A 14,054-nucleotide genomic window follows, 5' to 3' on the forward strand; every position below is an offset into this window, starting at 1 on the left:
AAATATATCAAAACGAGGTTCCTCATTTCCCATGTCAAATCCCATGTCAAATACCATGTTAAATACCATGTTAAGTACTAAATGAAATCCTTTATCATTTTTTTTTGAAAAATTTTTCCATGTCAAACCCCATGTCATTTCCCAAGTAAAAACCTTCATCATCTTTTGAAAAATTTTCCCATGTCAAACCCCATGTCATTTCCCATGTGAATTCCCTTATCATTTTTTTTTCAAACGAGAATATTAGGAAATACAAGGTAAAGAACCTCAATATAGAGTAAGAGACTTTATTTTTAATAAAAGTTTCGTAAATAAAGTTCAATCATTTAATAAATCATTGTACGTATCGAGCAACATAATTGCTCAATACAAGGAGTAGCTCATCGAAGATGGATCACGCCACTACCCATAACACAGCCACACAAAAAAAAAAAAGTACCCGGGCCGGGGAATGAGACCACTATTTCTTGATGTATTTTGATGCGCTGAACACGAATCTGAAGTCCGTTTAGCTCCATCACGTCAGGATTTTGACATAACCTCAAAAAACATAGCTGATTTTAAATGACAGGAGAAATTTTTTAAATAATGGCAGATTTGCTTGAATCTTGTTACTCGGGGGTTTTTGGGGTCGCTGATTACGAATTTAACGTCAGATTTATAAAATTCAAAATGGCGGATCCAATATGGCGGACGAATTTTTAAAAAGTAGTTGGATTTTTACGAAAATTGGTATCTAGGGGTTTTGGGAGTCGCTGATTACAAATTTATCGTCAGATTATTCAAATTCAAAATGGCGGATCCAATATGGCGGACAAATTTTTAAAAAGTAGTTGGATTTTTACAAAAATTGGTATCATGGGGTTTTTTTGGAGTCGCTGATTACGAATTTAACGTCAGATTATTCAAATGTAAAATGGCAGATATAGTACGGTGGTCAAATATCTTTATGTTTCTACATGTTTCTGCATCGAGGGCACCTCCACGTGGTGACGGTGGGCAACGGAGTTTGTCCGCTATCCGGCTAAGTCCCTGGATAATGGCTTTGATGCCGTCATGGCAGACACACGTAGGAAACGTATTACGATGCAGGGACTCGGAACCCCAGTATCGGCGGTTGAGAGTGAGAAAGCAGACTCTCAGGCGTCGTCATCCAGCAAGTGCAGCTCTTCATTGATGGGAAACTTGGCTAATGTAGAGTATAATACGACAAGAAAACAACCTGATATAGACTTAAACTCTCATATTTTTAGCAAAAAACGAGACCTTTTTTGTTATATTTGCAGTAAATTCGAGGTAAAGTCTTTGCGGAACAGGATTGACGAAGAAGTACGTAAACTGTATAATGAAATCTTCGGTTTTGAGATTGATCAGATGTCACTGATGTAACGGTGACATACGAAATTTTATTTTTATTTTTAACACTGAAACCTTTTATTTCATTCATACAAAAGTTGAAATCTTCTTCACATGTAGGTTTTGTCCAAACTGTTGGATAAGAGTATTTGATAAACTCCTTATTTTTAACAGATTTCCAACCAAAGATCATCTTTCTGCAACAATTACAAATGATGTTCGGAACCCAATTAGAAGATAGATCAATCTCAAAACCGAAGATTTCATTATACAGTTTACGTACTTCTTCGTCAATCCTGTTCCGCAAAGACTTTACCTCGAATTTACTGCAAATATAACAAAAAAGGTCTCGTTTTTTGCTAAAAATATGAGAGTTTAAGTCTATATCAGGTTGTTTTCTTGTCGTATTATACTCTACATTAGCCAAGTTTCCCATCAATGAAGAGCTGCACTTGCTGGATGACGACGCCTGAGAGTCTGCTTTCTCACTCTCAACCGCCGATACTGGGGTTCCGAGTCCCTGCATCGTAATACGTTTCCTACGTGTGTCTGCCATGACGGCATCAAAGCCATTATCCAGGGACTTAGCCGGATAGCGGACAAACTCCGTTGCCCACCGTCACCACGTGGAGGTGCCCTCGATGCAGAAACATGTAGAAACATAAAGATATTTGACCACCGTACTATATCTGCCATTTTACATTTGAATAATCTGACGTTAAATTCGTAATCAGCGACTCCAAAAAAACCCCATGATACCAATTTTTGTAAAAATCCAACTACTTTTTAAAAATTTGTCCGCCATATTGGATCCGCCATTTTGAATTTGAATAATCTGACGATAAATTTGTAATCAGCGACTCCCAAAACCCCTAGATACCAATTTTCGTAAAAATCCAACTACTTTTTAAAAATTCGTCCGCCATATTGGATCCGCCATTTTGAATTTTATAAATCTGACGTTAAATTCGTAATCAGCGACCCCAAAAACCCCCGAGTAACAAGATTCAAGCAAATCTGCCATTATTTAAAAAATTTCTCCTGTCATTTAAAATCAGCTATGTTTTTTGAGGTTATGTCAAAATCCTGACGTGATGGAGCTAAACGGACTTCAGATTCGTGTTCAGCGCATCAAAATACATCAAGAAATAGTGGTCTCATTCCCCGGCCCGGGTACTTTTTTTTTTTGTGTGGCTGTGTAATTGCAAGGTTGTAAGAAGCGACTTAGCGACAATTAAATTCATTATATTTTTCCCACTCTTTTCGTCAATTAATGACGATGAGACATCGAGGTCTTTCAAGTGAAGTCTCCCAGTTAGAGGGGTAGAACAACCCTTTTTGGACCAGGATTGTTCAGAGTGTGGTCAGTTCAGATTGATAAGAATATTGATTTTATCGAGTTGATTTGAAATATTGATTGATATTGATTATATGGATTGACTTATTGAATATTGATTTATGGAATATTGAATTACACAAGCACACAAAAAAAAGTTGTCTGTTTCTTGAACAAGATATACCATTTCTATAGTATTTTGGCACGCTGAAAACGAATTAGAAGCCAGAATTTCTCCATCACCCTCTGACTTTTATTAAATCGAAAAAAACCACCCTTAACCGGACAAACTCAAACTTATGAGATAAAAAAATTAAATAACAGATGTTTTTTTAAAAACAAAATCTTACACCTACGTATTTTTGCTCCGCTAATACAAAAACAAAGCTAGAACTGATATAGCACCCTCTCATTTTTTTAAATCGAAAAACTACCCTTAATTGGACAAATTCAAACTTAGGAGATAAAAAAATTAAATAACAAATTTTTTTTAATAAACAGAACCTCACACCTACGTATTTTTGCCCCACTAACTAAAAAACAAAATCACGTGAGCAGGGGTGTCCGCGATGGCAAAGAATACCTCATAGATATTTTCAAAAAAGAATAAGCTTTTATTTCAATTCAAGCATTTTTTTATGTATGATGAACCCTGAGAAAAGTGGCGTTTCCACATTTTTCGTCATTTTTATGCAACCTGTAGTTGCTTTAAGCCTACTGTGTTTCATACAGAACAATAATTTACCAAAATATAAAGCCAATCCCAAAATTTTTTTCGGGGTTAGCTTTTTTTAGATAACACCGTCCGACACGATTTTTCACACACGAAAAAATCAATGATTTTCATAAATTAGGACCAAAAAAATGATACCCGTGTCTGGCCGTTTTGCTATATCAGGTCATTTTTTGCTTTTAGGTGTAAAAACAGCCCTTAAATGAAAGGTCATATGAAATCTTGTACAAATTAATAATTTTTTATGAAACCTGGTATCTCTGGGTTTTCCAGGTCGCTGATTACGAATCTGATATCAGATTTTCAAAATTCAAAATGGCGGATCCAATATGGCGGTCGAAATTTATAAAAATTTACCAATTCATTTGAAAGTTGTTACTTAGGGGTTTTTTGGGTCGCTGATTACGAATATGATGTCAGATTTTTAAAATTCAAAATGGCGGATTCAATATGGCGTTCGAAATTTATAAAAGTTCATCGAATTTACTTGATACAAAGTTTTATAAAAAATAATTAATATTTATAACATGGTGGCCACGGGTCAGGGAAAACCTGGAAGTCAGGGAAAAGTCAGGGAAAAAAATCGGGTCAGGGAAGTCATGGAATTTTTCTGTCGGTCAGGGAAAAATACCCTGTGCTGTTCATAGACATGAAAGAAATTATTCAATCGTATCCAATATCAGACCGGTCACACTTAAGACGTTCCACTTATGCGTTTAAAGGTAGAATCACACTTCCATTATAATATTGGCGAAAACACCATTTATTTAATGTCTTTGCTTATTGACATATCGACTTCAATTTCTAGAAGTTTTATAGTTTATGTCTTATGAGCTTGCCATGAGTTAAGAAGTCTAGTCTGCTTAAAATGGCGAATAGTCTTTTGTAAATATTGATATTGTCAAGTATTTTCGTTTGATTATATTTACTATCTTCAGGTATTTATCTACTAAATAAGCCATAAAAATATGATTTTAATCTTAAATTGCTTTGATAAAAGGTTAAAGATTTTTATTTTTTTAAACAATTAGAAATTGATGCTTTTCATAAAAATTTCAATTTTTTTTCTTTCAGAAAAGTTTTTATATTTTTAGGTTATGCCTGCTAAATCGTTTCCCTTTCACCAAAGAACTTTTATGATTTAAATTATATTTTTCTTTAAAAATATAATTAAAATACACAGTTAGTTTAATATTTGCTTCTATTGTTTGTCAGATTCTTTTTTAGTAAGTTTCATATCTCATGATTTAATATTAAATATTTACATACGAAATTTAAAAAAATTAGTATTACAAATTTTTCTTTTTATTTTTTTAATTAATTTTCCTTTTTTATAGTGTTGTAAAAAATATATTTAAAGTGAAATATGGGTAAAAAAAAAACAACCAATTTCAATAAAATTTGGCTTGATGATATGAGTTTCTCACCTTGGTTGCAAGAAGTTTCAACTAATCCAAATCATGCAAAATGTGATTGGTGCAATGCTATTTTTTCACTCAGCAATATGGGGAAACAAGCAATTTCAAGCCATTGTAAATCGAAAAAACACAAAAATATTATGGACGCAAGAAATAAAAATTACAGTATTGAAGCATCACTTGTTACTACTGAAACTTCCGAGATAGCTGGTCTTTCAGGAATATCTGCGAAATCAAATGCAGAAGCGAATGTTGTTTTAGTTCAAGATTCAGTGGAAATTCAGGAAAGTCAAAGTACGTCGCAGAACATTAAACCGTTCCTCGTCTCAGAGGTTACACGTGCCGAAATAATGTGGGCTCTTCATACTATCGAAACACATAATTCTTTGCGTTCTGCTGCTAAAAGTGTTTCATTGTTTCCTTTAATGTTCCCAGATTCACAAATTGCTAAAAGGATACAAATGCAACGCACGAAACTAGCTTATTTATTAACTCACGGTTTGGGTCCTTACTTTCACGATCAGTTACTTGCCCAATTAGAAAAGTGTTTTGATATCGTTGTTGGTTTTGACGAGTCTCTAAATAAAGTAGCTCAACGCGGCCAAATGGATCTTTATGTTCGGTTCTGGCGAGAAGACACTGACCAAGTTACAACGAGATTTTTCAACTCTGCTTTTTTAAATCATGCAACTTCAGCTGATCTTCTTAAAGCATTTACCGCGTCGCTTTCAGAGATAAATTTTGCAACAACAATTCTCCAACTTTCTATGGATGGGCCAAGTGTGAACCATAAGTTTCAAAGGGAACTCAGTGCAAGCTTGACAAAAGATCCTGATGATCGGTTGCTTCTAGAAATTGGTACTTGTGGACTCCACAATGTAAACGGAGCTTTTAAAGCGGGGATGAAAGCTACTGATTGGTACACTTCCGATTTTCTTAAAGCTTTATATTATGTTTTCAAAGATTCACCAGCTCGAAGAGGTGACTACACGCATTATTCAGGTTCGAAATTGTTTCCGCGAAAATTCTGTACCGTTCGCTGGCTTGAAAATGGATTAGCAACTGAAAGAGCCATTGCTATTGTTTCGCATGTTGAAAAGTATATTGAAGGTATTAAGAAAGACAAAAAAGCTATTCCACAGAGTAAAAGCTTCAAAACTGTTGAATCAGCATTGAAAGATAAGTTATTAATCTGTCAATTAACTTTTTTTCAATCTATGGCCGCCGAAGTGGAACCCTTTCTAACAGAATTTCAGTCTGGTAAACCATTGGTCCCTTTTTTGTTTGAGAGTTTGACTAAAATGGTTAAAACTATAATGCAAAAATTTGTGAAGACTGAAGTTATTTCCGCTACCAAGTCGGTTCAAAGTATTGACGTTTTTGATGAAAAAAACCTTCTAAAATCAAAATTTGTAGATATTGGTTATGCAACTCGTGATGCTATATCGAAGGTTCGAAAAATTGTTAACGAGCGTGAAATTCTCGAATTCCAACATCAATGTCGAAAGGGTTTACAAAAGTTGATCGAAAAATTGCAGGCACGATCTCCGTTGAATTATATCCTTACGAAGGGTATATCTTGCCTAGATCCAGCCGTCGCAGTTTTGTCAGATTCCCGAGATAGTCGATTACGCATTGCTTTAAATTGTTTAATTAAAAAGAAACATATCTCAGGATTGGAAGCCGACAAAATTGAAAAGCAATTTAAAGAAATATGTGAAAAATCAACGTTTGTTCGTAAAATGGAAAGTTTTTCAAGGAAGGAGGACAGACTAGACGATCTTTGGATGTCTGTAATCAAAGAAGCAGGTGTTGAGTGTCCAGAGTTCACTTCATTCTTGAAGAAAATTTTAATACTGTCCCATGGAAACGCGGATCTCGAACGAGGGTTTTCGGTCAATCGGGAATGCTTGATAGAAAATCAACAGGAAGAATCTCTTGTAGCTCAGCGACAAGTATACGATGCTCTAATTGCTGTCGGAGGTGTTCAAAACTTAACTATAACAAAGTCAATGATTCTCGCTGCAAGAAATTCTCGATCCCGATACGTTGAGCTTATGGAAAAAAAAGAAAGGAAAAATCGTCAGAAAAGTCCGCAAATGCAGAAAAGAAGGCTCGAGCACTTGAACTTCAACAACTTGAGGAAAAAAGAAGGGATATTGTTGCAAAAGCAAAAGAAGAAGAAGAGCTTTTAAATGAAAAAATTAAGTCTTTAAAAAAAGCTTTGTAAAGTTATATAAAAGTTTGATCAGAGGTCAAGTTATTAATTTATTAAAATTGAAATTTTAAGTTTTACAATAAAGAAACTTACTAACTTAAATGTTTTTATTACAAATATTTTCAAATTCCCTAAAATTTTCCGGTTTATGCATTTCAAATTATAGCCTTGATTTAAAAATCTAGATAAAACCTTAAGTCTCGTAAAAATCAATGCAAAAAAAATAAATTCAATATTTTTATTCATCATTAGAACTGTATTTCATGATTTATAAGAGAAAACAATAAGCTTTGACATAGTTAATAATTGAAAATAACATTTTTATTATGTGTCAAAAATGGTCAGGGAAAAGTCAGGGAAATTTTTTGGCCCTTTTTAGTGGCCACCATGTATAAATTTCGACCGCCATATTGGATCCGCCATTTTGAATTTTGAAAATCTGATATCAGATTCGTAATCAGCGACCCGGAAAACCCAGAGATACCAGGTTCCATAAAAAATTATTAATTTGTACAAGATTTCCTATCACCTTTCATTTAAGGGCTGTTTTTACCCCTAAAAGCAAAAAATGACCTGATATAGCAAAACGGCCAGACACGAGTATCTTTTTTTTGGTTCTAGTTTCTGAAAATCATTGCTTTTCATGTGTGAAAAAAAAGTTGAATTTTGTCGGACGGTGTAATGCCTCATATGAGAATTCAATCAATGGAAGGTAAAAAAAGATAAAACAAATTTATGTTATTTTGTCAAGTTGCGACGTTTCGATGGTTTGGTTTACCATCTTCTTCAGGCTGAATATATAAAATAATATTACATTGCAACTAGTCAATGTTGAAATTTATCTTTAAAATTATCGTTAAAAAATAAAATGTAAAAACACTACAAAAAATTGTCGCGTATCTAATTTTTTGTAGTGCTTTTACTTTTTATTTTTTAACGATAATTTTAAAGATAAATTTTAACATTGACTAGTTGCAATGTAATATTATTTTATATATTCAGCCTGAAGAAGATAGTAAACCAAACCATCGAAACGTCGCAACTTGACAAAATAACATAAATTTGTTTTATCTTTTTTTACCTTCCATTGATTGAATTTTACTTCTTATCAAAATATACACTTGGAAGGGAATTTCTCATTCATATTTAAAATACAAATTGTCAAAAATGCGATATGAAAATTCCGAATAATAAAATTTCAACCTTAGAAATTTTGACTTAATAGAATTTCGATATTTCAAATAAATCAAAATTTTTTTCTTTGAAAATGCAATTATTAAAATTTTGACGAAAAAGGAGTATTAAGATAGGCAACATTTGACATTTAAAAGTTTTATTTTATGGATGCTCTTACCTTTCAAGCATCGACAACAACTTTCTTCTCTTCCATTACGCATGCCGCTGAGTTCCATTATTTTATATAACTGTTCTGATACAATCCTTAAATGATTTTCAATTTCACTTGGCAGTTGCTTCAAAGCCAGGAGTTGCTTTTGAACACTTTCCAGCTGCTTTTCAAGGTTAATTTCAGTCGATACAAGTTCTTTCAGTTTTTGCTCGTCCAATTGTGGTAGAGACGGAAGTTCATTAACTAAACTCTCTTCTCTCCTCGACAATTCTTTCTCTTGGTTTTCCTCCTTAAATTCCTTATTTAACTCCTCCTCTGTAGATTCAACTTCTTCTAAATTTTCCTCCCTCCTATTTTCGAAGCGTATTTCCTGTTCTGCGTTTTTCACTTCAATAATTTCTGTTTGCCCCTTACTTTCAACGTCCGTTGCAGCCAATTCCCGAATTTCTGCTTTTGATTCCGGGCGGGAATCTGTTCCGTAATCTGACCTTCCACAAAGATCTGGAGTTGCGGCCGGTGTAGTTTTCTGTATTTGAAAATGAATTATTCATTATAAATATTTCTTGTTCATTTACAATAAGCAGAGTGACATTGAAGTTGTAAAAGTGCATTTTATAAGGAGTAAAAAGCAAAAGTCAAGTAAGATATAACTAATCGAATAATAATTTTTGATTTAAACGACATTCTTAAAGTTTTTTTTTGAATTCTTATTAAATAAACATAATATTGTAAATATCTACCGTCCAAAATTGTTATAATAAAAATTATTACAAAAATATTATAAAATCGATACATTGATACAGGACATGTATTTTAAAAATGATCTAATTAGACATTCGATTTACAATAGAACTGCAAATTAACAGAAAAAATGCAACTTAAAAAATTTGTTAGCAAGCACTCGGACAAAATGTTTCATTGTCACTCTTTTCAAGTTTAGTAGGACAGGAAATTGGGATATCTCCTTTTTAAATGAGTTCCTACATACTATTTTTTACCGGTTTGGGTTTTTTTTGAACATGACAGGCATTTTTTGTCAAATTTTGCCTTTTATTTATGTTTGGACGTCCAGTGTCAACTACAATAAACATGCTTTTCTTGAAATTGACAAATTGAAATTTCATAATGTTTAATTTGTATTTAATATATTAAGCACGAATAAAAGTTGAATAGATATAACTTTTCTGGGGATTTTAAAAATTAATCCAATTATGTGTTAAAATTTCCTATAATAACTACAAATTTACGTAAATATGTGTTAGTATAAACGTAAACCTAGGTAAATACGCATAAACATGAGCAACTATATCTAATAATACATAAATTTTTGTAAGAATACGTAAAAATATTCAGGAGTACGTAAACAAATGTGATTAGGGTAAGTCCGGGGGAGTTCGCCATGCGGGAGAGATGGTCAATTCAAATATTTTATAGAATTTGCTGCTAGATACCGCTTATTAAAGATTAATTCGCTTTGTTTTATAGCAAAACACAATTAAAAGAAAAAACTTTACGAAAAATATTGAAAAAGTAAGTAAAAAACTGATTTGTTATTTTGACTAGTTCTGAAAAAAAGTGATGAGTTTATGTTTCTCACTGGTGTTATGTTATTTTATAGAATAATTTTGAATTTCATTTTTTTTTGTAAAGTACATGACCCAAACTTTGTCATAACTTTATATTTATTCAAAAAATTTATTTATTCATTTAAATTTTAGTTGTATCAATTTGTCTCCTGACATTAGGAGAGATGGCCATTCTGTTTAAGTTATTGGCACCCTTGAGATTCGTGTGTTCGCTAAATAAACATTAATTCTGTATCAAATTACATTTTTCATGACATATATTGTAACAAGACACTCCAACAAAGATTTTCAATAATTAAAATAGGGTCAAATAAAATAATCACTATTGTGTAATTAAATCTTAAAAACGTTTATAATTGCGTATCACGTCAGGATTTTGAGTAAAGTGGGGGTAAAGTCTCCAAAACCTGTATTTTTGAGTGTTTACAGTATTTTTTTCTCCTTAACCTGACGTGCTAGAGACTTCTATATAGGGTTAAATTCAAGTTTAAAATGTACATTTTAAGACCCATATGCGCATAATAAAAAAAATTTTTTAATTTTGAAAAAATGGGGATAATGACCCCAAAAATCTTTTTAAGTGACGAACCTAATTTTTTTTAAATTCACTTTTTTTTATCTTGCGCATATGTGTCTTAAAGTGTAAGATATAAGCTTTAATTTAAGCCTATATAGAAGTCTCTATCACGTCAGATTAAGGAGAAAAAAATATTGAAAATCCTCAAGAAAACTGTTTTTAGATACTTTACCCCCACTTTACTCAAAATCCTGACGTGATACGCAATTTCGGAACCCGGAATCGTGTTCAGGACATAAAAATACATTGGAAACCACTCTGATATCTCAAAAAAATACTTTGTAGCCTCGTTGTGTTGGTGAGACAGACAGACAGACAGACAGCGCTTATGAAAATTGCACTGAATTTAATAATAAATGTTCGAAATGTGGTCAGAAGAAGAAAAGAAGACTTTAATTTCTTTAAATTAAAAATTTTAATAAAGCGAAAGCTAAAGATTGATTTTAAAGTATTGGGCATCTCACCCGTACGCCTATGGCCATCTCCCCCGTACATTCCGGGAGAGATGGCCAAACGCGTTTTTTAAAAAATATTCATTTTAAGATTGTGTGCATTTAAAAAATTTATCATTTCTATTATTATTTGTAAGTTAAATGTTCAATGTTTAAGTAGCAATAAAAGTTAATACGTAAATGACTTTCTTTTTATTTTTACAGACCTTTAAAAAAACTATGGCCAACTCCCCTGGACTTACCCTATATTATGTAAATGTGCGTAAGTATTCATAAAACTATTCGTTAAATTTGTAATTTGATTTTACTATAAAACTACTGTATAATTTCTGCTACTTACTTTGAAACATGCCGTATTACAAATCGTAATAAGAGACAGGATTTACAATTACAGATTACCACTGTTTAACAATTATTTAATTGGTTTTGAAACAAAAATTATTCTATTTTTTAAAAATTATTATTTATCAAGTTAATTGAACTATTCTTTTATACATTTTTTAAATAACAGAAACTTGATTTCATATTCATATTTTGGAAATATTTTAAGCTAAAAAATCGGAAAATGTTTCACAAATTTGGTTATAATTTTATAATAAATTATATCTAATATTTTTAATTACCATAATATCTTAATTAATTTCATTTCATCGACTTCGACTATATCAAAGTTATTTTTTGTAACAATTACTCAACCTTTTAAAATTTTGGCAGTTATATAAGGTCAGTCATATGAGATTTTCTAATCTAACATTAAAATCGTAATCACGTAATTTGCGATTTTAAAAATTCTTAAGTCCGATGGCTAACTGAATCAGAATATTCATCAGTGGCGTGCGCCATGGTATTCACCCTCACAGCATCCAGATATTCAAGATATCCTATGGATGTCGAAGGGATAAGATTTTGTTCGGGAAATTAGAATAACTCTAGGATGTCTTATGGAAATCCTAAGGTTATTCTAATTTTCTCGAACCAAATGACATGTTTAAGAAGTGGCATCAGATGAAAGTTGTTTTGTGATTTGGGTCGCTGATTTACAAATTTTTATAATAATAATAATTTTAGTTAACCTTTTTTTAGATATTTAGAACCGTGAGAAAAATTTCAATTGTGTCGGATCACTATTAGAACCCAAAAAAAAAATCTTCGCACTCCACTGATATTCAAGATATCCTACGGATGTCTTATGGATATCCGTGGGTTTCTAGAAATAGAGATGTATATTGGGTTTCTGTAGATCCCTTCCCAAAACGGAAAGGATATATTTAGTTAATATTGTAAAAGATTTTCAATTTTATCGACATTTGAAAACACCAAGTTTATAAGACAATTTCCGATCACAAAATTAAAGGAAAAAGTTAATATAGGAAAGATGAATTAATACCTTTTTAACCATATCCTATGAATTTTTGTAATCTTGAAGCAATATTAAAGTTTGTTAGTCTAATGATATTCTAGGATGATTGTAGTTTTGTCGCCTTAGGACGGACAAGATTTCTAAATCTAAATGAAATGATTTAATAATTATATAAAGTAATATTTTGAAATCAGTTATATAATTAGGTGAATGAGTTTTACAATAAAATAAAATTTTACATAATCTCGAATTTTGGGATGAAAAATTGAGCGATTTATTTATTATCAAAATTGCCGGATCGAATCCTTTAACATATCAGAAATATCCTGCGAATATTTCGAAATGTAAACTTGTTAATTCAAAGTGTTTTCTAATAAAAAGAACATAATTAGAATATTCTGTCAATATATCATGTTGTGAAAATCAATATTTATACTGTGTGATTTATAATAAGTGTGAGAAAAACTAAGAATCAGAATTTGCTGATTATTATTCACGGTGGGTCTGAATGAAGATCAACCCAACCAAGTTTGTGTATTAAAATTCTTTCTTCCAGTTATAATAACCGCAACAAAATATATTACAAATGAACCAAAATCTAATCAAAACAATTATAGTAAATTATTGCTCATTTTAGAAAATTATATCCTACACTACTTCCATGTTATAAAAAATACGAATTCTGAAAATATTGAAAATTATCTTTTAAAATGATATCGGGAGTGACATCGTTCCTACTTTCTCTCTTTTACAATGCGATGCAATATACGCTGGAAGTTACTTTTGACTGATAATAATTTGTTGAAGAACTTAGTTTCGTTTTGTAAGAGGGTACTTTAATTTTGCCTATATTCAGGATACACTACAATAGATAATGACCCTGAACAACACTAGTCCTACTTGTTATTTCACACAATTTTAAAATTCGAGATTGGTTTCTTATAGTTATTCGTCTTCTCTCTATTTGTACGCATAAAGCAAAACCATTGATGCACAGGGAACGAAAGCGTAGACAACAAACCTAGTGAAATCGACTCCAATTCTATTAGTAAGTCCGTCGTAAAGAACTGTCGGGACAAAAGACAATCTGCGACTATCGTTCAAGTTATCCATATCCAAAGGCTTTTTGTTGCATACCATTTCTCCTTGAACAGAGACCTTCTTCGTCACCTTCAAGGAAATACCACTAAGATTTTTGAGCCAATCAATCCATCCGGATTCGGTTCTGTATTTGGACCAGAGTCTCTTACAACCTCTATGAAAAATTTCATTTCTAAGCGAGGACATGAGACTGGACCTGGGAGAAGGAGATTCTAAACTGCTTGAAACACACAAGGAATTAAAAACGACTTTTGAGGAATCCACGTATTGCGCGATAATGCGCTTCATGTATCGACCTCTTCGTTGGAAATTTTTGGATGAACCCTTTCGAGATGAAAGGAGACTCTGAATACCACATTTGGTCCTTTCGATTGCCCATTTGCTCTTGCGACCCAGATATCTCTGCACGTAGTGGCCCCGAATACTCAACTTGTAAGATCTGATTTTAGATTTACCACTTGGACGAGACTGGGTTAAGGAACTGACAATTTTCGTCACGTAGTGACCTTTCCGATAAAGTCTCGAGCTGCCCACTCCCTTCTTTTTCAACCCAGTGCTCTTCTTTTTCA

The 14,054-nt window shown here is 32.2% G+C and overlaps 1 protein-coding gene across 6 annotated transcripts in view; it reads right to left on the minus strand.

Moving 5' to 3' along the window:
• The window catches only part of LOC127285353 (trichohyalin-like), a 157,722-nt gene that overhangs the window by 69,011 nt on the left and 74,657 nt on the right, over positions 1 to 14,054 (minus strand). For all 6 annotated transcript variants that reach the window (XR_007843595.1, XM_051311325.1, XM_051311329.1 and 3 more), the window contains one exon: positions 8,416 to 8,935. Coding sequence is in view for 5 of the 6 variants with exons in the window: in XM_051311325.1 (XP_051167282.1) it covers positions 8,416 to 8,935 (520 nt within the window). In the remaining variant the exon portion in view is untranslated. The remainder of the gene's footprint in view (positions 1 to 8,415; positions 8,936 to 14,054) is intronic.

The sequence above is a fragment of the Leptopilina boulardi genome, unplaced genomic scaffold, assembly GCF_019393585.1.
Source record: "Leptopilina boulardi isolate dan_hultmark-lab unplaced genomic scaffold, ZJU_Lbou_2.1 LbouV2_331, whole genome shotgun sequence".
Classification (NCBI taxonomy): Eukaryota; Metazoa; Arthropoda; class Insecta; order Hymenoptera; family Figitidae; genus Leptopilina; species Leptopilina boulardi.